Source organism: Syngnathoides biaculeatus, chromosome 17 (assembly GCF_019802595.1).
Source record: "Syngnathoides biaculeatus isolate LvHL_M chromosome 17, ASM1980259v1, whole genome shotgun sequence".
In the NCBI taxonomy this organism is placed as follows: Eukaryota; Metazoa; Chordata; class Actinopteri; order Syngnathiformes; family Syngnathidae; genus Syngnathoides; species Syngnathoides biaculeatus.
Window position 1 is genome coordinate 22,927,322 of NC_084656.1, and position 27,075 is coordinate 22,954,396.

Here is a 27,075-nt window from a genome sequence, read left to right on the forward strand (position 1 = left end):
TCTCTTCTTCTTCCTCTCTCTCTCTCTCCTCTCTCTCCTCTCTCTCTCTCTTTTTTGTGTGTGCGTGTGCACCGCTTTACACTCCCCCTTCTCTTAAAGAGACACCGGAATTTACTACGGCGCTCTTCAGTACTACAGATGGTTAATGAAGTACAGTAGATGAGTTGGAGGTAGAAGTGGGGTTTGTTCGTGGGCGGCTCATTTGCTACGTAGCGAATTAGCTGGTTAGCTTAATGGGCTAGTTACGCGTCATAGGTTGTAGGTAGCTCATGTAGCTGTGGACTTAAGTAATATGATAAATGATTCGTACGTAGATGGGGAGCTAGGGATCTATGTGAGTGGATTGTAGGTGGCTCGTTATCGATGTAGCTGCCTAGCTAGGTCAGTAGTTAGCTACCTTGGTAGCTAGTTCTATGCAAGTTAGGCACTGATTTAAAGACTCATTGGCCACCACAACTGAAGTCGCCATCCGCCAGCTTGATCCTCCCAAAAACAAGCATGCCGACCTCTGCGGCGACAGCGACTAACTGAGTTAATCGGCAGTTTTGTTTTCTGATTGTGAGAAAACGTTCCACAGGTAAGTGAGAGAGATTTACTTTGACACTGCTAAAGTTTGTTTGGAAAGCGTTTTTGATTTTCTGATGAGCTCAATTCATTGTTGTAGGTGGCTCATGTAGCTACAGTATGTACCTGAGTTGCTAGCTAGCTTATTAGCTCGGTACGTGCTTAGATGGGTAGCATGCTAGCTGGGTATCTATGTGGGTAGATTGCAGGTGGCTCATTATCTATGGAGCTGCCTACCTAGTTCATTAGTTAGCTGGTAATCTGCAAGTTCGGTAGATAAGTTAGTTGGTAAATTGTAGAAAGGTAGGGAGCATGGGAAGATTGTCAAACATTTTCCCATGGCAGATAGATCGAAAGATAGAAATAAATAAGAACCAACAATCTGCGAAATGATGTGTTGTGTAGACATTTCTTTACTCGGTGATAAAGACAAGAATACACCGGTACATTGTATTATTCACCGGCGGAGGCAGTACCCCATCGCCCGTCCGCTCAATTTACACCGGTCGGTTCCCGCTGAGCCTTTCGTTCCGTATCGGACTTCAGGTCGTACTGCAGTAAAAGGCGACTCGTACTTGTGAGGATGAAGAGCATGTGTGTGGGGTTATTCATCTGTGAACTCAATGTTGCCAAAAGTTGGAGTCAATTCTCTCGACAGTCTTCTGGACCTGCGAACGCACGAAAAGAGCAAAAAGATCATTTCAGAATTTCATCCGACGGGGACAAAAACATCACGTCGTTAAGTCCGAACGATACTACTTGACCTTTGACGTTTTCGGGCAAAGACCACCAGCCCCGCCGTTATTAGCGCAATCACGAGCAGAACGCCGACCACCGAACCGGCGACGACGGCCGCTTCGTTACCTGACGGAAAGAAAAAAAACAAAAGTTTTTCCGCTATATTCAATTGTATTAGCTGTAGCACCAGTTGTAGTACTAGAGCGGTAGCGGAGCCTTTCGTGTCTTTGACGGACGCAGGCGAAAAAACTCAAAGCGGCGGCGGACTTCCGCCGTACGTACTCGGAGCGCGACGGACGCAGACGGTGTCGCGTCCCGACCACGTGCCGTCCGCCAGGCAGGTGCGCTCGGCGGGCCCTTCCGCCGCGAAGCCGTCGTCGCACAGCAGTCGGACCGTGGAACCCTCCAGGTAGGCGGTGCCCTCCTTCCTGCCGTCGGCCGGCGGCGCCAGCCAACCGCAGGAGACCACTGCGAGCCGACGCCGAGTTCAAAAACCAAAACAGTGCGCTTGCTAATGCCAAGATGTGCGCTCAAGGGGAGCAGCCAATTTCAGAAATTAGCTTCACGTGCTAAAACGTTAACTTGCCAATGCTAGTCCACGATACATTTTTTTCCCCCCCGAAAAACAACAACTTCACTTACACTGCATGTTATGTCAGACAATAATGTGAAATGATTAAAAAGATAGTTTGCTTGTACGCTAAGGGTTTAGCAATGAGTTTCACATGCTAATATGCTAATGGATGACTAGCTTGCTATTACGTCAACAAATACATTTTGTACACGGGAGTTTTTCGATATACTGACCAGGTTTTAAGTCCTCCACGAGAGAAGCGTGACTCCGGAAAGAGGCTTTGGTGGCCTTTCCCAGATCCGCGCTACGACCCACCAAAATGTCGTACCTGCCAAAATCAGAACATTTTTCAGTCAAAACGACTTTTTCAAGCAGCTGATTCTACCGCGTGGTTCACTTCCTGCGTGGTTGGGAGGCCGTGCCGCCGCCCATGTTCTCGCTTTTGACTGATTTGGTTCATTTCCTGGTATTTTTTTCCACGCAGCCAAAATGCAAACGGATTTCAGGTTTAGTTGAGTGAAGCAAAGCGGAGCGCTCGTAAGACCGTCGCCGCCGTTCGGTGGCCATGTTGGAGGTTTTTGGCGCGCCTACCGACAGAACTCCGAGCCGTCCCCGGTGCAAACGTCCGAAGCCACGGCGTAGAGCGGGTCGTCGGGGTTCTCCGGGATGGAAAATGCTGGGATAAAATTGGGGTCGTGTCTCGGAGAGTGGTAATACGTGTCCAAAAGGTATTTGGAATCGTACGTGAACAAGGCGGATTCGTTGGAAATGGCCCCTGCAAAACAAACAAACAAACAAACAGCCAGGATTATTCGCCAGGCTGGAAGTGGTTAGCCTAAAAGTGTAATTGTAATTTCATTATTTCATTTTAACTTACTTACTTACAAATCATTAAAAAAAAAAAGTTATTTGCATTTTTTTTTTTTTACTTTTCTTATTGAAGGAATTCAATGCTTTTAAGGATAACAGAATGTATAGTGATTATTTAGTAAAAAATAAAAAATGTAAAATTATTTTACCGATAATCTAACTCATTTGTAAATACAAATATTTACTATGATTAATGTCATTAGTTATATAACTAATTATAATATCACATAAATACTTTTTAAAGATAGAAATTTAGTGATTCCTCGTCATTAATTTATGTATAAATTATTGATCAATTTTTGAATCAAATTGAACCAAATGTTAAATGCATTGTTAAACTGATTTAACGCATTGATTATTTAAAAAAAATGTTAAATGAAAATGTGAAATTGTTCTGAATTAAAATAAAATGATTTCAAATGGTATTATTTATCATGAACAAAACAATCAATTATTGAATTACATGAATTACTTTTTTACATGTATATGTCAAATATTTTTTAAAACGTTTTTTCAAATGGTATTATCACTTAACTATAAATGTTATAAGTCAATGTTTATTTTAATTATACAACATTCTCAGTTTTAAATTGTATGATTGACATTTCTGTCTGATTCATTCACCAATATATAATAAAATAAAGCATTTTAATGATTTAGTATTTCATCATTTATTTTCATAAAATAATATAAAAATATATATTTTATTATTGTATTCATTAATGTTAAATGCAAATGTTTATTTACCCCAAAAAATTATTCACCTTTTTTTTTTTTTTTTTTGTGAGCTAAACGAGTAAACAAAAGACTAAATAGATTTCAGTTTGGCAATTTTAGGCAAAACCATTTTGAAATGAATGCAATTAATTAATATCCAGTACGTTCTCCTGCTAACGTGGACGAGCAAGTTAGACGACGCGAGCCTCACAGCTGGCCCCGAAGTCGAAAATGTCCCGGACGTTCCCCCCGTCGGCCGGCACCAGGTCGTCGCCCAGCAGACCCCGCGTGGCGTTGCGGAATTCTTCCGGCAGCAGCACCGTCGCCGTCACGCTTCCGTCCCGGAGACGCACCTCCACGCCGGCGCCGCTGGGGAACATGGCCGTCACGTTGGCCGGCGAAGGGGAAAACACAAACACGCCTGAAAGAGAGGCAGCTTGGTCATTTTTCTTTTGAAAATAAGATTCATTTCTGGGTGGTGGGCACAACTATCTTTGGCCACTTTTCCCCATTACCCATGTACATGTACATTTTTTTTTTAAATTAATTGGTAAAAATTTCAATTTTTTTTTTTATGGAAGGTTTTATGTAATATGTAATGTTTTTTTTTTTTTTTTGCATTATCGTAAAAGGCTGTTGTTCTAAAAAACAAAATATTTTCCGCACAATTTTCTAGCTAGTGTTGCCCCTATGCTTCTGTACATACTGCATGATTTCTTAGCTATTTTTTTGTTTTTTCTGAAATTTGCAAACGCCATCATGAAACATAAGAGCACAAAATATTAAAAAAAAAATGTTTTTTTGTGTGTGTTTGTGTCAATATGGAAGATTTTATGTCATGATTTTTTTCCTGTTATCATAAAAGGCTGTTGGTCTAAAAAACCAAAATATTTTTCCGTACAATTATCGAGCTAGTTTTGCCCTTTGCTTATGTAAATACTGCATGATTTCTTAGTTTGTTTGTTTTTTTTTTAATTTGCAAACGCCATTATGAAACATAAAAGCACAAAAAATGTATATTTTTTTTTTTGCTCACCACTGAGGTCCATCCAGCTCTGCTCGTCGAAGCGAAGACGCTTTTGATTTCGCAGCACCTCCAGGCCGTCACGGCCGGCGACCGCTCGCACCTCGACGACGTCGGACGACGCCTCTTTCATGGCCACCGACGTCAGCTGGGTCGCGTTTCCTGCGTTCGGGTCGGAAAAAGCCGCGGCGTCAAACCCGGAGGAAGTCCGCTTCCGACGGGACGAGGCGGCCCCCGCTCACCGTCCACCGGCTCGGTCCGGCCTTGGATCGTCAGGCGCTTCCCGGGAGACGTCAACAAAATGTACTCCCCTTTGCCGTTGAAGGAGTAGCGCACGCCGTCGAAGGTTATGAAGTGCGGGTCTCCGAACACCACGGCTGGCGGGGAAAAACGGGAAGGACTCGCTAAAAGGTGGCACCCGGGCGGGCGCCTTCTAGTGGTACGTGAGTGAATTTCACAATCAAATTGGGCAACATCTTTACAGCCGAGGTTGGCTCCCGCTTTATGCAAGGATGCAAATATGTCGATTGAAGAGGTGAAAATTTTTCCGCAGAACGGTATCGAGCGCCGACCTGAGCTCGGCGGTCGGTATCGGCGACAGTCGCTGGACGGTCTGTGCTTGAAGTAGTAGTGACAGTTGTCAGACCAAAGGCAGCAGTAGTAGAAGCTGAGGACGTCGTAGAGCCAGTGCGACTGGCCCGGCACCCGGGGGGGGCTCCCGTAGGGGGGCGAGCCCCAGTCGTGGGCCCGGTCCGGGGTGCTGCCCCCCACAGAGTCCGCCGTCAGGACTTGAACGCCGTCGCCGTCGTAGCAGCACTGCTGGCCGGCCGCGTACTTGGGACTGGATGGCAAATAGGTGAGTTTCTTCCACTTCAAAAAGCTCAGTGCTCAAAAAAAGTTGAATGATGAATTTGATACATTTCGTCATCCGACCTCCCAAGCGTGATGACGCAAACTGTACAAATGTGATGAAAATTTTGGAAAGATATGAAAAAGTACCTTTGTTCAACTGAAGAGTTTTTAAATGGAAATGTGAAATTTATATGAAAAAAAAAAAACGTACAATTTTCACTGGATTGGTTGGGGAATAGCACATTCCAGGTCCATTTTTTTTTTTTTTTACATCCCTAGCAACTCTTCATTTCATCTTTTAATTTGTAAAATAATCCAGCATTTTTAAATTGATGAGAAAACTTTTACCGACGTGTTTTTCAATTTTTTTTTTTTTTTTTTGGGCTTTGACTTGCGGACAAAAAATTTGAACTGGGTCGAAGACGTGTACGTAACCAAATGACGTAACTTTTGCCGGGACACAAGTCCACTAGCTTAATGCTAACACGGAACGCGAAACGCCATAGCTGGGCTAATCGACGTCGTCGTATTGCCGTTTGAGCAAATGATATTTCAACACAAACGGTGCGGCAGTATTTAGACAGATAATACTCAGAGGTATCGTTTATTGTTTATCTGTCACTAATATTACTGCAGCTAGCTGATTCTCCGTTTGCATGTACTGTGACGTGCGCTCCGCCGCACCGCCCCCTGGTGGTCCTTACTTTTACTGCAAGTGAACGGTAAAAGCAATCTTATGATAAAATGGAATTATGTATGCATTATTGGAGTCAGGAAGCGCTGTCGGGGTCGCAATCCCTCACCTGGCTTGTACGGCCCTCACGCAGTGAACGCTGCCCGGGTGGTACGTGCACACGCTGCCCTTCTCGATATCGCAGCCGTAATCCGTCTGAATGGCGAAGCGACAAAAAAGGTCAGGCGTGATTCTAGTCGAGCCCCTTTGAACACCTTTCCGCGGGTCAAAAGATACTTTTTGAAGTGCTCTTTAGCACCAATCTCACTCTTTCACGCTCAGAAACCGGAAGACGACCCGATAACATCACTTTGCGGGAACGAAAAGAAGACGCGCTCGCACCGTTAGACATTTTGAACGCACCGTGACCAAATAAAAATAAAATAAAATAAAATACTAGTGCAGTAGCTAAAAAAAAAACGTTGTATTGTTTCCAGCTGGTTTTCGCAAAACGCTCAAATATGACTACGATGGAATAAGAGGCAACGTGTGCTTGCTTCAAACTGTTTCTTGGCCACTCCCACTTTGAAGCTTAACGTGACATATGAAACAAAAAAAATTGCAAATTGTCAAACTAAACTGCAAAATGTTCAACGGAGATGGAGAAAATCTTTTCCAAAAAATGTGGAGATTTATGCTAACATACGATGGGAAAATCCCATCGACACGCTAGCGGGAATTAGCATACACGTCGTGGTGATTATAAATCTTCTGGAAACTATTTAATACACGTGGAGCAGTGACACATCGCACACAATAAAAGACAATAAAAATGTGTAAATAACTGTTCAAACGCACCGAGGGAATTTGCCCAATGAAGTCTGCTAGCTTAATGCTAACATACCGTATAACGGGATGCACCACGGATGGGCAAACAGAAACTGGCGTAGATGTTCAGCTAATTTTAAACCTTCGACTAAAAGCGAGAGTTTCAAACAAACTCTCCGCTCTGCGGGAACAACCAATATTAATTTTAAGATTTCGTTGGGGCCCTTCTCTGCTTCTTCGTCATGCTGTATTTCTTCTCGTAGAGCTCAGCGCTGCTCGCTACGTTGTGGCGACAATGTGGTACTGCACTGAAGGTGCTCAGCCTTACATTCGGACTTGCCTGAATCCTGTTTTCTTTTTCAATGTCAAAGCCATAAAATCGGTCTATCTAAGAACAAACGGCGACCGCTCACGTGGAATCTGCCCGTGTCGGCCCGGGCCTGCGCCAGCGTGCAGGGGCAGTCGACGATCTCGCCCAGGAAGTCGGGCAGGTCGCCCTCCAGCCGGTCCCACGTCAAACATTTGTCCAGGGCCCAGGCCCGAGAGTCGTTCCGGAACCCGTGATCCAGGTGCCAGGCCAGGGCGTGGTCCTCGCTCCAAACCGCTTCCACGTCCCTGACCGTGTCGGAACCACCCGAAACTCGTCAGTTTGTCACTTCCTGACCAACCGATTTAGCGACGCGATATCAATTAAAAAAAAAAAAAAAAGAACAATCTCATCGATCAGCGTCATATTTGCCCCTTGACCTCTTAACGATGCGCACATCCTCTTGCGATGTGGACATAAATCACAGGTGTCCTACGCGAGGACCGGGGGTCAAATCTGGCCCGCCCCCTCATTTTATGTGGCCCGCCTGGTTTGCTAGAAGTCTGTACTCAAAAATTATAGCAAATTTCTTTTGCGCTACCAAACTCCTTAACAATATTAATAGTGAAAAAAGTTTACCGCAAGCCTCGCGGGTTGGTGCTGGAGCTGACCCGGACCGCTCCGACCTCCCAGCCGGAGAAGTCGGCAGAAGGTTGAGGCACAAAAACGAAGCTGCCGTTGTTCGCCACGTCTTCGGCGAGGGAGTAGAGAAACTTCCACTCGGCGCGCCAGCGCTCCGAATACATCTTTCCTGGAGGGGGCGGTAGGGATCAAAAAGAAAAATAGCACAAGAAAAATACCGATGACTCATACCGGCACAGACGCCGAAAGGTGCGGCGTTCCTTCCATATTTGCAAATGTGCAATTTCACTCATTTGATAATTTTTTTTTTTTTTTAGCTAACCTGCGTTATTCCCTGAAAAACACGTTTTCTTTGTTTCAGCATTCATATTCAAAAGGATTGATGCCACGGAACTATTTTGAGGTGAAGGGAGGCGCTTCCGGGGTCTTCAGGGCCCGCATATTTGATGCTACGAAAATCATAATATATTGAAATACTAATAAATAAATGACAAAAAGCTTTCCCCTCTGTCTATTGTGGATCAAAAAGTACATGAGGAAAATCTTTTTTATTTTATGAATACAAAACAAACTCAGATTTGTTTTTAAATTTTGCTTCAGATTGTCACGTAAATATGTGCGTAAAAATGGATCCCAGTGATTTTATTTAAAGGCACAAAACTAAGTCACGGGTATTTGAAAGTGGAAAAACATCCTGTTGCACTTTCAAATTAAATCATTTTGCAAAGACCTACAAATTATTCCCATTTCATTTTTACATGAGTATTAATTTTCTCAAAATTATCCTTATCCTCTTCATATAATAATATTTGTTGTGTTTTGTTTTGGGTTTTTTTTTTTTTTTTTTAAATTCGAGCCAGATTGTCGCAGTTTTGGCCCGTGGGCCATATGTAGGACACCACTGATTTCTCAGTAGTGTTTTGCTGGCATCTTGTGGCATCCACATGAATTACTAGAAACATTTTTCAGGTGCTGTTGTTGCCGCGTGTAAATATATATATAAATATAAAATAAAATATATAAATAATAATAATAAATTCATAATAAAGAAATAAATAATTATTATTGAATAAATAATAATAAATATAAACATGTAATAAAATATATATATTTCTTCCTTTTTTTTAACTATATTGTGATAAATTAATATGAATAGGGCAATCAAAAAGCGAAGGAAACTCGTGGAAAATCTGCTTCAGCATAACATAACTTCCAACTTTGTGAAAAATAAAATCCTGGAGTGAAAATGTCCGGCGAGTTGGCGCAATGAGACCCACCCAACTCCCTGTAGCCCCACAGCTCCACGTTGACCCTCGGGGCTCGAACCAGGGTCGCGTTCCAGGTCATCTCCAGAGAGCCGTCCACGTTCGGCGTGCCGTAGTACTGCCACCTGGTGGCGTTGACCAGATGCGCCTTCAGTTTGGCGTCCAGCTTGCCGGTGTGCACTGTGCAAAAAAAAAAAAAAAAAAAAATTGCAGTATCGTACACGAACAAGAAAAAAGTTTGCACAAAAACAAAACTTGAAAGAGTTTTTTTGCAGCTATCTTTCAACATTTTGTCGATTTTTTTTTTTTTTAGTTCAATATTTTTTTTACATTTAATTTTTGAGGACACTTTAAAATTGAAAGTGGTCAGGTGTAATGTTCCAAATTTTGTTTACATTTTTTTAATGGAGAACATTGCATTATTTATCGTAACAGTAAACTTCAATTTTTTTTATTTTTGCTTTTGTTATGCTGTTGTGATATTAGGTGAGAATATATATATATATATATACATAATATTTTATCAAAAAGAGTATAATCGCCCACAATGTTCATTCTTGACTGAAATGGGAAGGATGGGTCAAGCAGTCGTAGTTTTTCCAGCGCATGGGCATGCGCACGCGATGCCGACGCGAGTTGAACGGCGGCGTCGTACCCGCCAGCCACGCGCCGACGCGGTTGTACGTGATGCCGTGATTGGACGAGATTTGCACGGGAACCCAGCCGCTTCGGTACAAGAGCGGCGAGACGCAGTGGCCTCGTCCCTCTCGGTCCACGTAGCCCGTGGTGGTGACGTCGTCGTTGAACCTGCAACGCGGGGACACTTTCACTCAGGGGTGCGCTCACTTTTGTTGACGTCGAGCCGCGGAATTCGTGCTACGTGCAACCGAGCGAAGGGTTCCTACTTTAGTCTCTGGCAAAGATTGAATTTTAGAAGGGCTTTACAAAATGTACAATAAAATTATTCACCTTTTCCGGACACGGGCCAAGCCACAAGTTAAGTTAAGTCACATTTTACTTTCTTAAAAAAAAAAAAAAAAATGGAACTAATTATGTTCAATTTCATTGCAAATCAAATTCTGTTTGTTCACAAAAAAAACTTACAAATGGATTTATTCAGAATATTTTTTAATTATTTCTGCAGCTCAATTTCTTGGGTTAAATTGTGATTTTTCACAAAATATTTGTAACTTTTTTGTGTTAAAAGACTCGATCATTAATTTTACTAAAATGTATTAGAAATAACAAAAGTGTCATTTTCCATATTTGACAGCGTGTCGTCACGTGACTCCGACGAGCATATGAAGAATAAAGAAAAATTCCTACTTGCACTTGATCAGGTCACTTGGGTTAAAAGTTGCGTGCAGCACCAGAAAATCGGTGCCGCCCAAGATGGATCCCGACTGCGGGCGGAACTCGACGCAGAATTGCTTGTAGTCCGGGCAGCAGCCCCCCAGGGGGCCGCACGTCGCCTGGCACGAGCAGCCGCCCAGCGATTGCCCGCATTTGCCCTCGCACGACTCGCCTGAGTCGCAAAAAGAAAAGTGTTTGGTCGGCATCCCAAAACAACTCCGGTGTGCCTTGCTCAACGTGACGCACGAGTTGATTCTTTAGTCTGAAAGTACCAGGTACAAAAAAATAAAAAGGAGACTCGGACTCTCACTGTCCGCCTTGCTGGTACGGCGGTACCTCTACTTACAAACGTCTCTTTTAACAAAAAAAAATCCGATATTGTGTCCGTATTTACGAAGGAAAGTTCAGGATTTAAAAAAAAAAAAAATAAGTGCTTGATTATCACACTGATGTAAATAGAAGGAAAAAAAAAAGACTGGATGGCTCATTGGCCACCAAAGCTAAAATCGCCATCCGCCATCTTGATACTCCCAAAACAAGCGTGCCGACCTGTGCGGCGTTAATCGCCAGTTTGTTGGCTGCGAGAAAACATTCCACAGGTAAGTTAGAATGATTGACTTTGACACTGTTCAAGTTTGCTTGTAAAGGGTTTTTGTTTTATTTTCTGATGAACTTAATTCACTTGAACAAAGTTTTTTTGACGGTTGTTGTTGTTCACTGTTGACTCTCTGCTTCACCTTTGTAGGCCGACGTTTTTTTTGTGAAAAAGTGTTGTAAATATTATCCCAAACATCATCAGTGGATAAGCAAGAAAACACATTTTCTGTTAAATTTTTGATGAATTTCATAATACAGAACTCTGCAAATTGAATTTTATGTTCAAATGCAAGGAAAAAAGTTTAAATTTTGTCTAAAATAGGACGTCGCAGAGACAACAAATGCGTTTAGCATGTTTTTTTTTTCCCATTGCGAGTCCTTATATATCCAAAAATATATCGAATTGATTGACTTCAAATGTAATGTTTTTATGACAAAAAAATGCTTCATTTTTTGCAATGTTATGATGATAGTACTTCACAGCGTATTTTGGGAAAAGTTAACATGTCACGGAAATGGGGCCCTAGCTAATATGCAAGCTTTCTTGCTAGTCACGGTGTTTATATGTCTTTCCTTTGCACTTCGCCTTTTTTTTTTTTTTTGGCTTACCAAATCGAATTAAAAATCCTTCATGTTACCAGAACTGAAAAAAACTGTCAAGCTCACACGACCAGTTTTAATTGCACATGCCAAACTTTGAGAACAACCCCGCCATAAGCTAACCGGTATTTTGGGAGTAGCAAGATGGCGGCCAACCAATCGCTCGTCTTTTTTTTTCCGTCGGTGGATTCCCAGCCTGCAAATTTCCTCCAAAAAGGTCAACATCCTGTTTCGCGGGTTGGGTGGTGCCAGTGCGACTGGGCTGCTCTTCCCATTGGCTACTAGCACCTTCCTGGCATCCCATTGGCTCGTCAATCTTTACCCACGATGCTTTGCGTTCCCCTCTGACACTCGTCACCTGGCGCTTTCACAAGCTAGCACAAAGGCAAACTTTTCAACTTTTTCGTGAGTTTTCCCGTTTGCCTTTTGCAAGTTTATTCATCTTTCTTCAACATGGGCCCAAGAAAACTTTAGTGGACTGAAATTCAAGTTTGTTTTCGCTCGGCTGTCGAAGTTTGCCTCCTCCTCCGTCCCCCGTGACGCCACTTCTCATAGTCGCCAAATGCCAAAGGTAAAAAAAAAAAAATCATTATTATCATTCCTTACATTATGTAGTTATGTTGGCCGTTCTGAAATATTCACATCACTAAACGACTTCCTGAACGAATTTATTAAGGAGGGGTACCACTGCGTCATCATGTCGGCGAATCGTCATCATCCATCTGTTATTGCGTTGAAATGAAAACAAACAAACAAACAAAAAAAAACCTGGGTAACAATACACGTATCAGTGAGTACTCGAGGTGGAAATACCTGTGCTGGTATTACTTTGGGGGTGGGGGCGGAGTGCTATAAACATCTCTGTCACCCAAGATGTTCATTTTTAAATGACCTTACAAAATAAAAGCGATTCAAAATATAAACACAAATGTGCTTTCAAACTTATACGTTTAGAAGTTTTGCTTATGACTTTTTGCAAATCCCAATATTACATCTTCAGCAAAGAAGTACTTCTACGAACCGCGCTGACAACACAACGCCTTCCAAATCACAAAATTGCGCGTCTGCAACGGATAATTTTTTCCCAGACACTCACCGAGCGTCCCGGCGACGGACGAAAGGAAAAGAAGGACGACGACGACGGCTGCCGCGCGTCTTCCCATCTCCGGCGGAAAATGCACAACGCGATCGCATTCAAATCTGCGGGTTTCGAGTGCGATGCTGCGGGATGGCCGAGGACTTTGGCCCTCGTCCTCGTACCGGGAAGTCGCCGCTCGCATCTTTTACTGCCGCAAAAAAAAAAAAACAGCGACCTTTGACACCGCTGGCGCTTTTTATTGCCCATCTTTGTTAGCCGGCGCGATAAGGATCAAAATCATTTGCCTTTTTTAATGGACATTTGAAAGGTTCACCTTTGGTGACTCATTTTGACGAGCGCTAACACGCTGTGTCGACATTTTTTAAATAATGAGGAAAAAGGAGGGAAATATGGATTGTTTAATGAAGTTCAGTTGTATTCAACTTCTTTTTGTTATCAAATATTCATGCAAGCAGGAAGACGAGGCACTGAGGGGCGGGGGGGCATTACGAAGGGGGCTCGCACATTCAAGCTAGCACCGCCACTGGCCAAAAACTTTTTGTTTATGTATCTACTCACAAAAAAAAAACAATTTTTCCTCCAGTTTTTGGGGGGTATTCTACTTTTTTTTCCCCTCTTCGGGTTTTCCTGCTTCTCAAAAATCACAAAACACACCATCTGGTACTTGGCAAACGTCTGGAAATGAGGGCCAGTCTAGCGGGTACTTGTAGCTCCCACAAACCTCCGCTGGGGGGCAGTGCTACAACTTCCACTATTGCAAAGAAACTCCTCTACCTTCGAAACATTGTCACAATAATTTCTCACAACTACGCGATGTAGATTTTTCAAAGTACTTTTTTTTTTCATGATAAGTATGGTAAATCTGCATGTTTGTATACTCGAGTTCTGTGATGAAAATACAGTATTGGCATTATCGTAGCGGTCGAATGACATCACAAAGTCGCAAAACGTCCACTTGAGCTTTTGGAGTGGACGGGTGGCTGTTGCTAAAGTTTGCAGACAGGGGGCGACGTCGTCCCAGATCAGATGTTTTCGCCGCTCGCGGATTCCTACACAAGAAAATGAGACATTTGAAATTGAGGCGTCCTGGAGGATTTACAAAAAATGAAATAACGTAAAAAATGCTCACCACCGTCAAATGTCCGTTTTTGGCCCGGTACACCAGCGCCTTGGGACCGCTCCTGAAGTCCACGAAACCTTCCCTGCCGGGCTGGATGTCGAATCGCACACTAGACGTGACAGACGCGCACATTTCATTTCGAGTCGAGATCTGGATCGTGGTGGTGTCAAACTCAAGGCCCCGGGGGCCAGATCTGGCCCGCCACAGGATTTTATGCGGCCCGCGGAGTCAAATTATATGTGTGTCGACGTCCGTCATTCTTGTTAAAAAGTGTACAAAAATGTCACATTGTCATATCATAAATGATTAGGTTTTTGATAACAGTTGGAAAACCCATGAGCTTTGATTTCTGATTCCAAAAGTAGTACATAAATTTGATGTGTAAATATGATGACGCGATGAAGATTTTTGTGGTTTCACAGTCCCAACAGACCAGTGAGGAAAACCATAACCTCAATGTGGCCAGCGACCAAAATGAGTCAACATCTCTGCTAGTTTTGTTAGCCTGTCCGTGGCGTTTCGCATTGTTTGTTAGCATTGAGCTAACCCAGCTATAAATTGACATCATTCTGGTCTGGAATCCACATCCGCGCGATGACCGTATCAAATGTTTGCGTACCTGCCCCGGACCACCCGGATCAAGTCGTCCTTGTCGACGATGGCGCTCAGCTTGGTCAGGGCCTCGAACAGGAAGTCGCACTGCAGCACGAGATCGCCCTGCAACGGCAAGTCGGAGTCATCCGACGCAATGTCGCCACGTTTTCAATTAGAGGCCACGCAGGAAGTCGCAAAGCCATTCGTACTGTTGGCCCCGCCTCCTTTTATTGGATTGTATCCCGCCCCGCTAGCCTAGCGGTTTCCGCTTGCCCCAACAGGTCACGTCCGACGTCCAAATTTGCCCAAAATATTGGAAGCGTGACACCAAAACGGCTTCCATCCTGTAGAATTTTTCCGAGCATTTTTTTACGTTTTTAAAAAAATATCCAAACGTGGATGGGTGGACCATATTTTCATTTCCCCCCCAAAACTGTTTTAACTTTCCGTCCGTCCTTGAGACTTTTTCATGCCTTTTATTGCGATTGGCGTGCCAACGGGGGGTCAGACTGGCGGCGTACTTTCCCGAAAAGCGACGTTCGGCCTCCCCGTCGTACCTTCTGCTTGACGTCGTCGCATTTCACGTGCAGAACCAGGAAGTTGTCGCTCAGGTCGCTCACGGAAACGCCTGAAAGCAAAACCAGAGCCGGCGCGTCGGAGACGTCGCCTTTTTGGAGCGCGATTCCCGCGACCGCTCGGACCTTTCAGGGCGTCGTAACGGACGGTCTGCTTGATCCTGGCCCCGTCCGCCAGGTAGGCGGCTTCTCGGGTGAAGACCAGCTGCCGGGGTCGAGGACGGAAGCCGTTGCGGTCGTACTTCAGCACCGGCACGGTGTACTGCACACAAAAACCAAAAAACTTGATTTACGGCTGCGTCGGTACGACGTCGTACGTTGCGAGATGCGAGGCGGGAGTTTACCGTGACGTTCTGGCGCTGAATCAGCTGCAAGATTTTGGCGTTCATGTCTTGGAGGGCTGCACCAGCGCCAGATTCGGGGAAAAAAAGAGGACGAAATTCAACATTCAACAGTAAAAGTTGAGCAAACAAACAAGTGTCAGTTGAAAGGGTTGAACACATTTTTTGCAAAACAAAAAACAATATTCATAAAACAAAATGCGATTAAAAATGGCAACATTTTGCAAAATTCAACCTGAAAAACCACAAATGGCTATTTTGGAAAAAAAACGTCACTAAAAATACAAATAATGCAGAAAATACAAAAAAAAATAAATAGAAAAACAATTAAAAATGAAAACTTTCAACAAATTCATAAAGAAAATTAAGATTGTTTTTAAATATATTTTGAAAACCAAAATACAAAATAATGAAATTTAATCTAAGTCTAAAATAAATGATGATGATAATGAGAAAACCTTTGAAAAAACTAAATTGCTAAATGTATTTCAAATCCAAAGATGTAGAACTGAAAAGATAATAGCTCATCCTTTTTAAAAATGAAACCAACAATAAATAAATGTGCTGAATAAATACAAACATTTTGAATTCCCACAAGTGAAAAGTGCGCAGACTTGCCTACGCGGCTGCCCACGAAGGGCGAGCCGACGCTCGCCGGGTAGCTCGTCTTCCTGCCTTTGAACAAGAAACTGGTCCGCGCTTTTAAAACAAGCTGCACGCACACAAGTCGCAAATTGTCCAAAATGACAATTGAAAAAAAGCGTGCGGCGGACGACGCGAGCGCGCTCACTTGCGCCTTCCTCTCCTCGGTGATCCCTCGCACGTATTTTCGCGACAAGTCACGAAGGAAAAGTTGCCGCAGGAGCAGCGACGCCTGCAAACGGACACAAAAAAAAAATGATAAGAATAATGAGAATAATTCCCATACAATTAAAACAACTTTCACCCAGCTCAATTCACGTAAAATTAATTGTTTTTCTTGTAACTTAAAAAACTTTCGACTTTATTTGCATATGGACACGAAAAAAAAAGTTTTTTTTTTTCCCTCTTAAGCAAGCTAATGCTGAAAAAATGCTAAAGCTAATGCTTTTCCATCTCGATTGCGATATTCAATTTATTCATCCCCCCCCCCCACCCCCCACCCCCCATTTGCACCCCGGATCCTTTTTTTTTTGGGACGACGAGGGCGGACCTCCTCCATGACGGGCGGGGGGCGGAGCCACGAGTCCGCGTGCAGAATGGTTTTCGGGAGGTTCTCCTTCAGCCGGGTCAGGTAGTTCTGCCTCACGTACGCCAAGTACTCCCTGTTGTCCGCGCCCGTCGGCTTGTTTCGGGTCATGAAGCCTTTAATGAACCTGCGGCACCGGAGAAGTTGAAAAATTAATGAATTGATAAATTGGATTTTTTAAAAATGTTTTATGGCAATCAAAACACAGTAAAAAAAAACAAACAATGAACAAATAATTGCAGCTCCTGGTGTTTTATGCGACTTGGCCACTGGGGGGCACTATAATCCTGTAGATGTAGTGGAACAAAGAAGAGCTTCCCTCAGGGTTCTCAAACTGTCTGTCTCCGTGTGGTGCGCCAGGCTTTGTGTTCAAATCTCACTCCCTAAAAGGCTTCTGCCTCCGTCGAAGCTAATTATTAGCAGCGCAGTGGCGCGTTCCATTTCCCGTTAGCATTAAGCTAGCGGCTGTCTCAAGTAAATAACTTCATTTTGTCTTTGTTTTACGCTCGATTTGACCGCAAACGTCAAGTAGGAGCCTGCGATCATTTGCTCGAAGACGGTATTTTGAATTTTTGCTCACAAGAAAGTGAGTTTTTTTGCGCTACAAAGTATAAAAGTAGGCGTTCTTGTACCTCTTGATGATCGCGACGGCCCATTCCCTCTGCCGTCGCTCCTTTCGGGCCTTCAGGCCTCTCCAGCAGTTCTCGATCTTGGTGGCTGCGGCACGCTCGCCGTCTCAGTTGGGAAGTCGCCCGGGCGAAAAAACTGAAAAATACTCACCGGCTTCTTTCTGTTTCTGGTAGTCGCCTTTCACTCTGTAGCCTTTGTACTTGGCCTGAAGCCTTGTTGCTTAAAAAAAAAAAAAAAACGTACATTTATGCACACGCGGGGACCGGATCACCGCATGAACACACGTACAGACGAAGACCCTCGAAAACGTAGCACACAAAGGCGTAGAGGTACGTCAACAGTTTTTTGACGTCGAAGAGCGAAAAGCGTGCCTGGCTCACCGAGCTTATGTTTGCAGACTTGGAAGGCGTCTTCCGTGGCAAACAAAGTTCTCGGGTGTCGGATGAAGATCTTGGTCCTTGAGGCCACAACTGATGAGAGCGGGATTTGCTTGGGGGGGGGGGGGGGGGGGGGGCGTTGCGGCGGAGCTTTTCCTACCGGCCCATCTTGTACTCGTCGGTTTTGTATCCCAGGTGCCGGACGAGGATCCGAACGCCTTCGGCCGCCGAGCCTTTCCAGTTGGGCCACGTGTCCGGACAAAGAGCTTTGTACCTGCCGAGCGCATATTTGAATATTTATGATTGCGTTTTGATATGTTCAATAGTCTTTCCGGGACGCAAACTGTATCCAGGATGCAATATTTTTTTTTTTTTATCCATTGCTCTCGATGTTCAAAGATTTCAAAAGTGTGTTTTTCTGTATTTCATGAATGCAAAATGATGACGGCGGACTTAGCGTAATATTGCTTTGTGAAAAATGTACAAGTGACCATATTTGGACACGGGGCGTTCCGTGACCCGTCCTACCTCTGGAGGAAGATGTCGTATTTCCTGCGGTAGGCGAAGCCCACGCGTCGCACCCGCAGGTGCTCCATCAGGCCCAAGTACTTCACTTGATGCCTCACCAGGACGTCGTCGAAGCGTCCTGTCGGGAGTCGGCACAGCTCGCCCGATTACCGTCGCCATTTTCGGTTTCCGCACCGCGGTAACCGGCTGGCGGGCCGAGCCGCCCGTACACGCGCTGCGTGATATCCGTTATCCGAGCCGCTTATCCTCACGAGGGTCGCGAGCGAGCTGGAGCCAATCCCGGCTATCTTTGAGCGGGAGGCGGGTTGGGTACGCCCGGAACCGGTCGCAAAACAGCCGCGCTCGCAATCACACCTAGGGGCAATTTAGAGTCTCCAATGAATGCCTGTTTTTGGGATGTGGGAGGAAATTGGAGCGCCCACCCAGAGAAAAGCCACGCAGGCCACGGGGAGAACGTGCAAAATCCACACGGGCGGGTCCTGGGATTCAAACCCCCGGTCCGCAGAACAGCGAGGCAGATGCTCTGATCTGTATTATACATACAGTACTTAAATGACAATAAAATAAGGTTATGGTTAGCAGCCCTGACGGGAAAGCATCGCCTCCAAGTCCTTTGTCGTCACTTCTTCTTGTTCTAAATGGACATTTATGTATCCTTCAAATGAAGAAAAACTTTTTTTGTTTGTTTTGTTTTTTTTCCTGGTGCGATTCCTCACCTGGCTGTTTGGCTTCATTGGGTTTGACGCATCGGACGTACCACGGCTCTTTGGTCCCGAGGATGTCGGTCAGGCCCGCCAGGCTGCTCTTGAACTGAGTCGCCACCTGCGTGCGCCGACAAAACGTATTCACGGGGGGGGGGGTTGTTTCTTTAAAAAAAAAAAAAACCAACAACAACTCTTACAGTTTCAGGTCTCTTGTTTCGGTCGGGCTCGCTGGGAGGGAAGCAACTTTTGATGATGGCGTTTTTGGATTGTTGCATCACCTCGATTGGGGGGGAGAAACAAAATTGTCACGAAGGAATGCTGAATGTCAAAATCACGCGTTTACGCTAACTGGACGGGTGAATAATGACGAAGGTCGGAGGTATTCTTGCTCGGCCCGCTGCGCAGATCGACAAAGCCGTTGTCGAGGAAGCGCCGCCTCCGCGGATGAAAATACGACACGGAATCTCCACCGATTCGCAGCTCGCGCTCACTATGTTAGACTCCAGTTTTCCGCTCCCTGTTGCCATAGTAACAGCATTACCTCTTTTCCGTTTCTGTACAGAAGATCGTTGTTTTTGTCCAGGAATCCTGAAAGTTTGAATCAGATCATTTGAAAACGTCAAAGTCGGCGACGGCGGCGGACGCCCGACGGAGTACGGCCGCTTCTTCTCCCACCCTCAACGCGGTACGTGACTTCCCCGGCGTAGTGCAGCAGGCGAAATTCTCCCCTCCGCAGCGTCCTCCTCGTCTTCTGGTCGGCGAGTTTGTGCCTGCGAAAGTCGGCGGGCGTCAGCGCCGGCGGCGGGAGCCACGAGACCCCCCCGGGATTGCGCAACCCTTACGTGACGAAGTGGGGGTGGCCCCCGACGGTCTCCTCCATTTTTTCCAGAAGGGTGACGTCCGTGGCCTTCCCGGGACGTAAACGTTCCTCATCCTGCGCAACGGGACAGGTGTTAGATCTGTTTTGTTTTGATCTGATCTAACGTTCATTTTTAATATTTACCAATAAAGCGATGATTCCTCGGTGTTTCTCCTCCACCAGGTCGCAGATGATTTTGTTGTTGAAATACGGCACCGGCTCCCACTGCGGATCGGAACCGCGACGTACGCGTACTCTCACTCGGGTTGCCGAAGCAGAGTGGCCACAACGCTGGTACGTTTTCAATTTATGTAATCGTATATCATAACATAACATGGTTGCGCATTAGAGACGTTGGATACCGCTTGTTTTAGATACTGCTACTAGTAAGAGTATTGACTCGAGTACTCACCGATACGTACACCGAGCAGGCGGTCCCAATAGTACTCGTAGTTTTGATACATAAAATGAATACAGTTGTGAACAAAGAGGCATATAATTATTTGCTCATGTGTCAAACGGATGTAGCGTGGTGCCAACTACTGGTGAGGAGGACTTACAGCGTCTCAGATTTTGGGATTTTTTTTTTTTTTTTTTTTTGTCTTAAAGGGGAAGTCCACTCATATAGCAGATAGATAACATTAAAATAAATACTTTTATCAGATATCATTTAAGGTCGTTTATATCGGGAATTTTGAATGTTCCCGTTCGCTGACATTTTGGCGAGTGACGTGAGCGGACGTGACGTGCCAGGGGCTCGGTTACGTTCCTACATAGTTATTGCCAGCGCTGATTTCTCGGATTTATCCTCCTCTGATGATGAAATGGAAGTATCGGTTGATCGGTAAGACGGAGGAATACGTCCATCCAGATTTGAACCTGCGGCTGAGGCCTTTGTTTACGCACTTACGTCCCGCACGTAGGCCTCCGAGCAGTCAGACTCTGCGTCATTCCCGTCCAAAGAACCCTCCGACCGTTCAACATCATTTACAGCCACAGGTTCAAATCCGTCTGGAAGTATTCCTCCGTCTTCCCGATCAACCGATCCCGCCATTTCTCCATTAGATGAGGATAAATGCGAGAAATCAGCGCTGGCGATAAGTGTGTGGGAACGCAAGCAAGCACGTGACGCGTCACATCCGCTCAAAATGTCAGCGAACGGGAACACCCACCTCGATGCCTTCCACCTCGTACTCCTCCTGCTCGGACTTGACGGTGAGCTGGATGAAAAGTTGCTGCAGCTTCTCGTTGCAGTAGTTGATGCAAAACTGCTCCAAGCTAAAAAATGAAATCAAATCAAATAAAAGGGTCCAAAGTCGTTGGGAGTTCATTCCACACCTCGCTGCGTGTCAGCTGCTCTCACCTGTTGACGTTGAAGACCTCAAATCCATAAATGTCCAAAAGCCCGATGACATTCTTCCTGGAGGAATCCTGCAAGCGTTTCACGGGATCGGTCGTTATGACGCCGCAGGCATTCGGATCGCAAAATCCGCCCCGCCGGCCGCTTTTTCGCCGACCGTGTTCGCCAGCGAGCCGTTGATCCTGTCGACCAACCAGTCGAAGGCGCGTCCGTAGACGGCTTTGGCGAGGGCGTCCCTGGCGAAGACGGCGTGGTCCACCGAGAAGGGACTCAGCACCTTTTGAGATCGGATCAGAGGGAAAAACTGGGCGGCTTTCGGGAGAAACGACGCCTTCTTCCAGACAATTGGGAAATAAGCGAATTCGGCGAACCGAGCGCTTTACGTTTCCCAAATGTGGACTTTCCATTATTCTTAGCTCGTGTCGATGTTGTCTGTCAGCGCGAATCGGTCACCTCTTCAGTTTTGGCTTCGATCTTGCGGTGGGTCAAGCCCCGTTGGAGCACCTGAGCGGGAATCCCAAGTAACTGCCGCACAAAGACGGAATGAGCACGGCAGTCGGGTGCGTGTTTGAAGCCCGCTCGGCTCACTTTCTGACCTTGGACAGCCAGTGGATCTCCCGGCGGTCGCCGAGGGCGGCGTAGCCCTCAGAGTCCGCTTCAAACTCGATGTTGCCCAAGTGGAGCACGCTGGCGATGACGCTAAAAAGGTCCTGGTTCCGATCCGGAAAACAAACAAAGACGGCCAAAGTTTTAGAGTGACTCGAATGCTTCACCACTGCAACCCTTTGAGCCTGAAGTATTTGTTTTTATTCAGGTAACTTCCTTCAAATCCAAACAGAGCGAGAGCGGACCGGAACAGATTGTGTTCTGCTTGCAGGTTTCCGCTAGCATTTTGTTTTCAACGCTTGGATCGAGTGCGCACCGGGTCAAAGGCGGACATATTTTTTCAGCTTATCGGGAACTCGTGAAGGCTGACGATGCCGGTCACTGAGACTTCGGGCAAAAATAAACTCGAGCCAGTCCTTCTCGCCAGTAGTTGGCGCTACACGGCTGCAATGCACAATACTGATGAATCATCCGGTGGATCAGAAAGAAAGAAAGCCCTTTCGTACCAAAACTTCAGTTGGTATCGGTATACGCTACAGAGGAGAACTCGAGTATCGGTATCTGTCCAGTCTCGAAGATTCCTCGGACACGATACGTCGCATTTCTTTTGTCTCTGGCGACTTCTGCCTGTGGGAATCTGCGGTGCGCCGGTCCAAACCAAATTTTCGACTCTCCAATGTGGGAGTTCACGTGATCGGCAAGGAGTCGAATCGTTCAAGCTAGCGCTCATCGGACAATCGCGGTCAAGATCAGAAACGCGATCGTTGACGAGCACTGCAGTATTTTCACGTAACGAGCTTCTTTCATTCGTGCGGGGGATGCCTTCCTTGTCCCCGATTTAAAAGACAAATGCCGGAATCGTACCTCAGTGTCGCTCTCGCCGAAGTCAACGACCGAGAGAGCTTGGCGCACCGTCTTCCAGTCGCGTTTGTCGTTGATGGAACCGACTTTGGCACAATTGCCCTGTCGGAGACGCACAGCGGTTGAGTTACTACATTCTCATTCCTGGCGGTTTCCGACCAATCGCGACAGTTCCTCGGTTCCTAGCCTCCGACCACCAGACCTGAACCAGGTAGTTGTAATGCTGGCAGTTCCTCTCCAGGCCCAGCCAGCGGAGCAGATCCTCCTCGCCGCCCTCCACCAGCTGGTAGAAGATGTGGAAGTTGCGCTCGCCGTGGTTCTGATGGACCACGCGGGACTTCTCCAGCAGGTAACTGAGGATGTGGCCGCCGACCGCCCCGCCCTGGGAGACCGTCGCCGCTCAGTCCGCGTCCGCAAAGGTAAACACCCGACGCATCGCACATTTCTAAGCGATTGCTTTTTATTCCAACACATTTTTGATAGGCGTCAATCATCAACGGATTTGAGGCGGTACAGTCGGTACCTGGTGATCAAACTGGATGTCCATGTACTTCCCAAAGCGACTGGAGTTGTCGTTCTTCAGCGTTTTGGCATTTCCGAAGGCCTGCACGACATCCAGTTCAGACCAAAAAAAAAAAAAAAAAAAAGCTCAAAGTGGAGAAGGAGAACCACGGACCTCCAGAACCGGGTTGGACACCAGCAGCCTGTCTCTGACGTGATTCAGGATTTTGGTGGTCGGGCAGCTGACGGCGTAGAAGTGCAGGATCTTCTTGGACGCCTCGGTTTTCCCGGCGCCGCTCTCGCCCGAGATCAGGACGAAGTGGTCGTTGAACTCCGACATCATGGCGCGGAACACGTTGTCGGCCAGCGCGTAGCTAACGGGGACGCGGCGGCTCTGTCGTTCGAGGGTCTGCCGTACCTGATATTGCGACGCTCGGCCATCTTACATGTGAGGTGGAAGCTCAAAGAAGTTGACGCCCATGTAGGTGTCCATTTGCTTCTTGCCGTAGACGTCCAACTCTTTGTACGGGTTGACCGACACCAGCAGGGTGCCGACGTAGGTCTGCGGGCACAAAAGGTCACGGTCACGACCGCGTGAGCGATGTTGTCCCGATCCGAGCCAATAAATTGCCGCCGTTACTGAGGACGGGCGGAGGTGACCCTGGCGGAGTTTTGCACTCGCTGCAAGAACAGACGACGACTAATTTAGCAGCAGGGGTGAAAGCAGCAGCAGCAGCGCGTCGGGCGGAACGACGGGGACAAAAAAATGTGAACTCAAATTCACAATTAGCTCCAAATGCTAAAACTGACGTCAAAAAAGACAAATGGGAAGTTAAATGTGATCTTGCGACTGTTTAACTTCATCTTTATATTATTTACAAAAGATGAACTATGTTCATTATTGTAATCGTTGGATTTTGTCTTTTACCTCTGCCGTGGCATTTTAATGAAGTGCCGTTCCAGCAGTGATTTTCGCAAGGTTTCATAAGCAGCTTTCTCAAGAGTTATGCTAACACAAACTTGGGGCAGAAACGCCGTACGGCCAGCCAAGATCAATATTGTCGTTTTTTTCCCACGAGTCGACACTATTGGTCTGTCCGCGTCTGATCTATTATTATTTGACCTATTATGAAATCATCTAGGCTGTTGAAAATAGAAAAAAACGGTTCAGTCTCTCGGACGCTTGACCTGTTTGCGAAGTAACGTGCAACTCCGCCTCAAAAATAAGGAGTGAGAATAGGTCCGATTCTGTCGCATTTGCCCAAGAACCTTTGGAAAATATGACGGAACCGACCTTGTTTGTAAAAGTAAAACAAACAAACGGCCAACGAAGGAGGCTGCGGAGAATTGCTGAGCCATCTTCAGACTTAAAGCCAACCGAGCGTGCAATTTACCGGCTAAAGCTATTTAGTGCAAAACGGGGGGGAGGACGCCGTGGACAAGGGACGACTCACGTAAATGAGATTCTCGTGGAAGCGCTTTCGCAGGTTGTCCAGGAAGGCGGTCTCGCTGGTGTAGGGGTCCAACAGAACGAAATCCTGGATCCCCACCCGGTCCCGGGCTGTGAGGGAGGCCTCCATGTTCCTCAAGATACGGTTGCAGCGGTCCTCCAGACTCTGAGCCCGGCGAGAAAACTACAATACTGTAGCTAGCCGTCCAACATTACTTCCATCCTCACGAACACATAAACGGGTTGCGCGTGAATTTGATAGCTGAAGGTCCATGCACTAGTATGTTCTTTATCCTTCCTCAAAAGATAATTCGGTGTACTAGTAGAACTTTGTTTTCCCCACATCTGTGTGACATTTCTGCAAACTACTACGACAATTTCATGTTGTGAGTCAGGCAAAATTACTAGTGGGCAATTTGGTGCAACCGATACGGTCGAGAAGGCTACTAGTGGCTGACGCATGGGCACTACTTGGGCCTAGTACTGTCACTAGTGCCTCGTAGTAGTTTACTAAATGACACACCAATGAGAAATCAAATCATTGTACTTGTGGCCTGTACTTGGTTTAGTTTAATTTACTGACCGTGCTTATCAAGCAGGACGTAGCACGTACTAGTACTCGGCCCCGGAGCTGGATCCGAATGATTTGGAACAAAATCGGTGTCGTGTTCGCGAGCATATTTGAGGCGCTTATCTGCCCCGGCCCGTTCCTATTTTTGTGACTCGCAGTCGACCTTGGCCGCTTCCTCGCCGCTCGTGATGAATCGATATTACGACAAAAGCGAACTCATCTCCTCCGTTGCCGGGTCCGCTCGCGATAGCCCTCCTTTCGCACCGGTGTCAAACTGGAGACCCGGGGGCCAGATCTGGGCCCCCCACGCCATTTAATGGGGTCCGAAACTCTGCCTTTTTGCGGGGGTCGCTCAAAAGAATCCAGAACAACGATAATAACCAAATACGGCTGCCCTTGTGTAGTTCAACGTGGGCGTTATTAGCTTCTCCGCACAGGACAAATTAGGTAATGAGCAAAAAAGTGCTCAAGAGTCGAAGCGGAATACAAATATTTGTAAACAAACAGTGCAGTTCAGCTTCTGGCTCTCGCGAAGATCACGGCGAAGATTTTTTTCTTTTTTAAATTAGACTAATTACACAGTCACGCTGCGACTGCATCGGATGGCGCGTGAAGCTCGACAATTTGGCTAACCCGTCTGCGTTGACGACCTGATTCCGATCGCGGCTCATTTTCGGCGTAGTTCCGCGCGGGAGTTCGACCAATTACTCGCCTTGGAACTCGCCCACAACGGCAGCTTCAAATCAAAATGCTTGACTTCCTGTTCAGCCTCAGCCGTAGCGCCTGGCATGGCTGCTTTAGAGTGCCTCGTCGTCTGCTGTGAGTATGTGCATGTCACAGGAGGACAAAAGTTAAAAACCAATAATTATTGGTGTCCAAATTGCCAGTCAGCCTGTGGACTGCGGCTTTGTGCCGGTGTGGCCGTTCTGGAGCGAGTGCCTCGTTGTTACCGTGTGGGGGAAAAAAAATCCCTTGACAACCAGGTGGGATACAATCAGCATACATTTTTTCAGCTCAAAAAATGTACTTCTGTGTATGCATCAAAACAGTTCTAGAAAAAAACTAGCATCCTTTTTTTTTTTTTTTTTTTTGCAGGACCAGGATTGGTATTTGAGATTTGTCAGACAAGCAAATGTTCCACGGACACGCCCACAACATTTGAGAGCGGGGACAGCCGCTTGATTATTCACCATTTCGAAGATTCATTTCTTTTATGTTTTATATTACCAATTGGAATCATTCGAATTTGGCAACACTTCTCTATGCAGAAGTCATATTCTCGTACTAAGTCCAAAGTCCGGTACGCACCCAAGCCCAATTTTCGGTTCTCCACTCTTGCAGTTTCAATTGGCCTTGAGGTCAAAAAGACAACCCGGAGACGGATCACCACAAAATCCGTCGGGTGGAAACGGGAAAAACGGTCGACTGGTCGCAGTCGGCGAAGGGCCGAACGGTATCGAGTTGCAGGAGTTCGCTGACGGCTCGACGCCCGCTGACAATTCATCAGTGCCGTAAACTCGCATTGATTTGACGGCCAAAAATGAGGTAGTGGACCTGCGCCGTTCAGGGTCTCGCCGTCCGCCGACATTTCAAAAGTTCGACAAGGACGAGAAGAAAGTCACTTACCGTACGCTGAGAAATCCTGACGCGTCTCCGCCGGTCCTTCATTCAAGCAAATGCGGTTCTGCTCAACGCAAGGACAGCGATAGCGCGACAGGAAACACCCGCAGATTACGCCTTCTACTTCCTTCGAGAGGAAAGCGCCAACAAAAGCATTACTCAAAAACGTCCAGCGCTTGAATTTGGCGACCGGTTCCGACAGAGGCCAGGGCCGATCTAAAAGCGTCCTTCCGAACACATCGATTGGGGAAAAACTCCGGACTTGCTATCGCCCTCCGGTCCTGTAGGTGGAGGTAAGATACCTTGCAAAGTTTCGACATGGCAATTATCGGCAAAAAAACGCATCGTTGTGTATCTCAAAGATTTTCCAACTACTCGAGCCTTTCAAGTAAATTGCTTAGAGAACTAGAACTAAATTACGTTTTGGTTTTTTTTGCACCTGTAGTG

General features: G+C 46.1%; 2 protein-coding genes and 1 long non-coding RNA gene across 4 annotated transcripts; 1 reads left to right on the plus strand and 2 right to left on the minus strand.

Annotated features, from left to right (window-relative positions):
• Window positions 1-954: 954 nt before the first annotated feature.
• On the minus strand, window positions 955-10,613 carry susd2 (sushi domain containing 2). The gene is made up of 15 exons (XM_061802068.1): window positions 10,381-10,613; window positions 9,710-9,861; window positions 9,067-9,234; window positions 7,787-7,958; window positions 7,254-7,485; window positions 6,143-6,228; window positions 5,060-5,328; window positions 4,730-4,864; window positions 4,500-4,649; window positions 3,675-3,884; window positions 2,468-2,651; window positions 2,110-2,204; window positions 1,585-1,770; window positions 1,329-1,428; window positions 955-1,232 (listed from the first exon to the last, which is right to left on the minus strand). Exons 1-15 carry the CDS (start codon window positions 10,611-10,613, stop codon window positions 1,169-1,171), a joined length of 2,436 nt encoding a protein of 811 aa, XP_061658052.1. The 3' UTR covers window positions 955-1,168.
• myo1hb (myosin IHb) lies at window positions 10,441-26,694 on the minus strand. Its single transcript, XM_061802062.1, has 33 exons — window positions 26,635-26,694; window positions 24,442-24,603; window positions 23,434-23,549; window positions 23,163-23,361; window positions 23,010-23,090; window positions 22,689-22,868; window positions 22,490-22,588; window positions 21,616-21,729; window positions 21,473-21,544; window positions 21,177-21,296; window positions 21,023-21,090; window positions 20,832-20,937; window positions 19,804-19,884; window positions 19,643-19,734; window positions 19,476-19,570; window positions 19,342-19,388; window positions 18,998-19,078; window positions 18,813-18,918; window positions 18,097-18,214; window positions 17,729-17,842; window positions 17,572-17,648; window positions 17,342-17,410; window positions 17,194-17,278; window positions 16,526-16,688; window positions 16,124-16,207; window positions 15,952-16,045; window positions 15,337-15,392; window positions 15,119-15,254; window positions 14,975-15,045; window positions 14,443-14,540; window positions 13,833-13,932; window positions 12,701-13,752; window positions 10,441-10,579 (listed from the first exon to the last, which is right to left on the minus strand). Exons 1-32 carry the CDS (start codon window positions 26,674-26,676, stop codon window positions 13,726-13,728), a joined length of 3,153 nt encoding a protein of 1,050 aa, XP_061658046.1. The 5' UTR covers window positions 26,677-26,694; the 3' UTR covers window positions 10,441-10,579; window positions 12,701-13,725.
• Window positions 11,756-23,108, plus strand: LOC133491160 (uncharacterized). Of its 2 annotated transcripts, none has more exons than XR_009792360.1 (5): window positions 11,756-12,175; window positions 19,363-19,750; window positions 19,843-19,953; window positions 22,728-22,905; window positions 22,970-23,108. It is a non-coding gene; the product is annotated as an uncharacterized LOC133491160 (long non-coding RNA). The 2 variants fall into 2 exon arrangements; XR_009792361.1 differs by having other exon boundaries at window positions 22,728-22,835; window positions 22,970-23,103.
• Window positions 26,695-27,075: the final 381 nt, after the last annotated feature.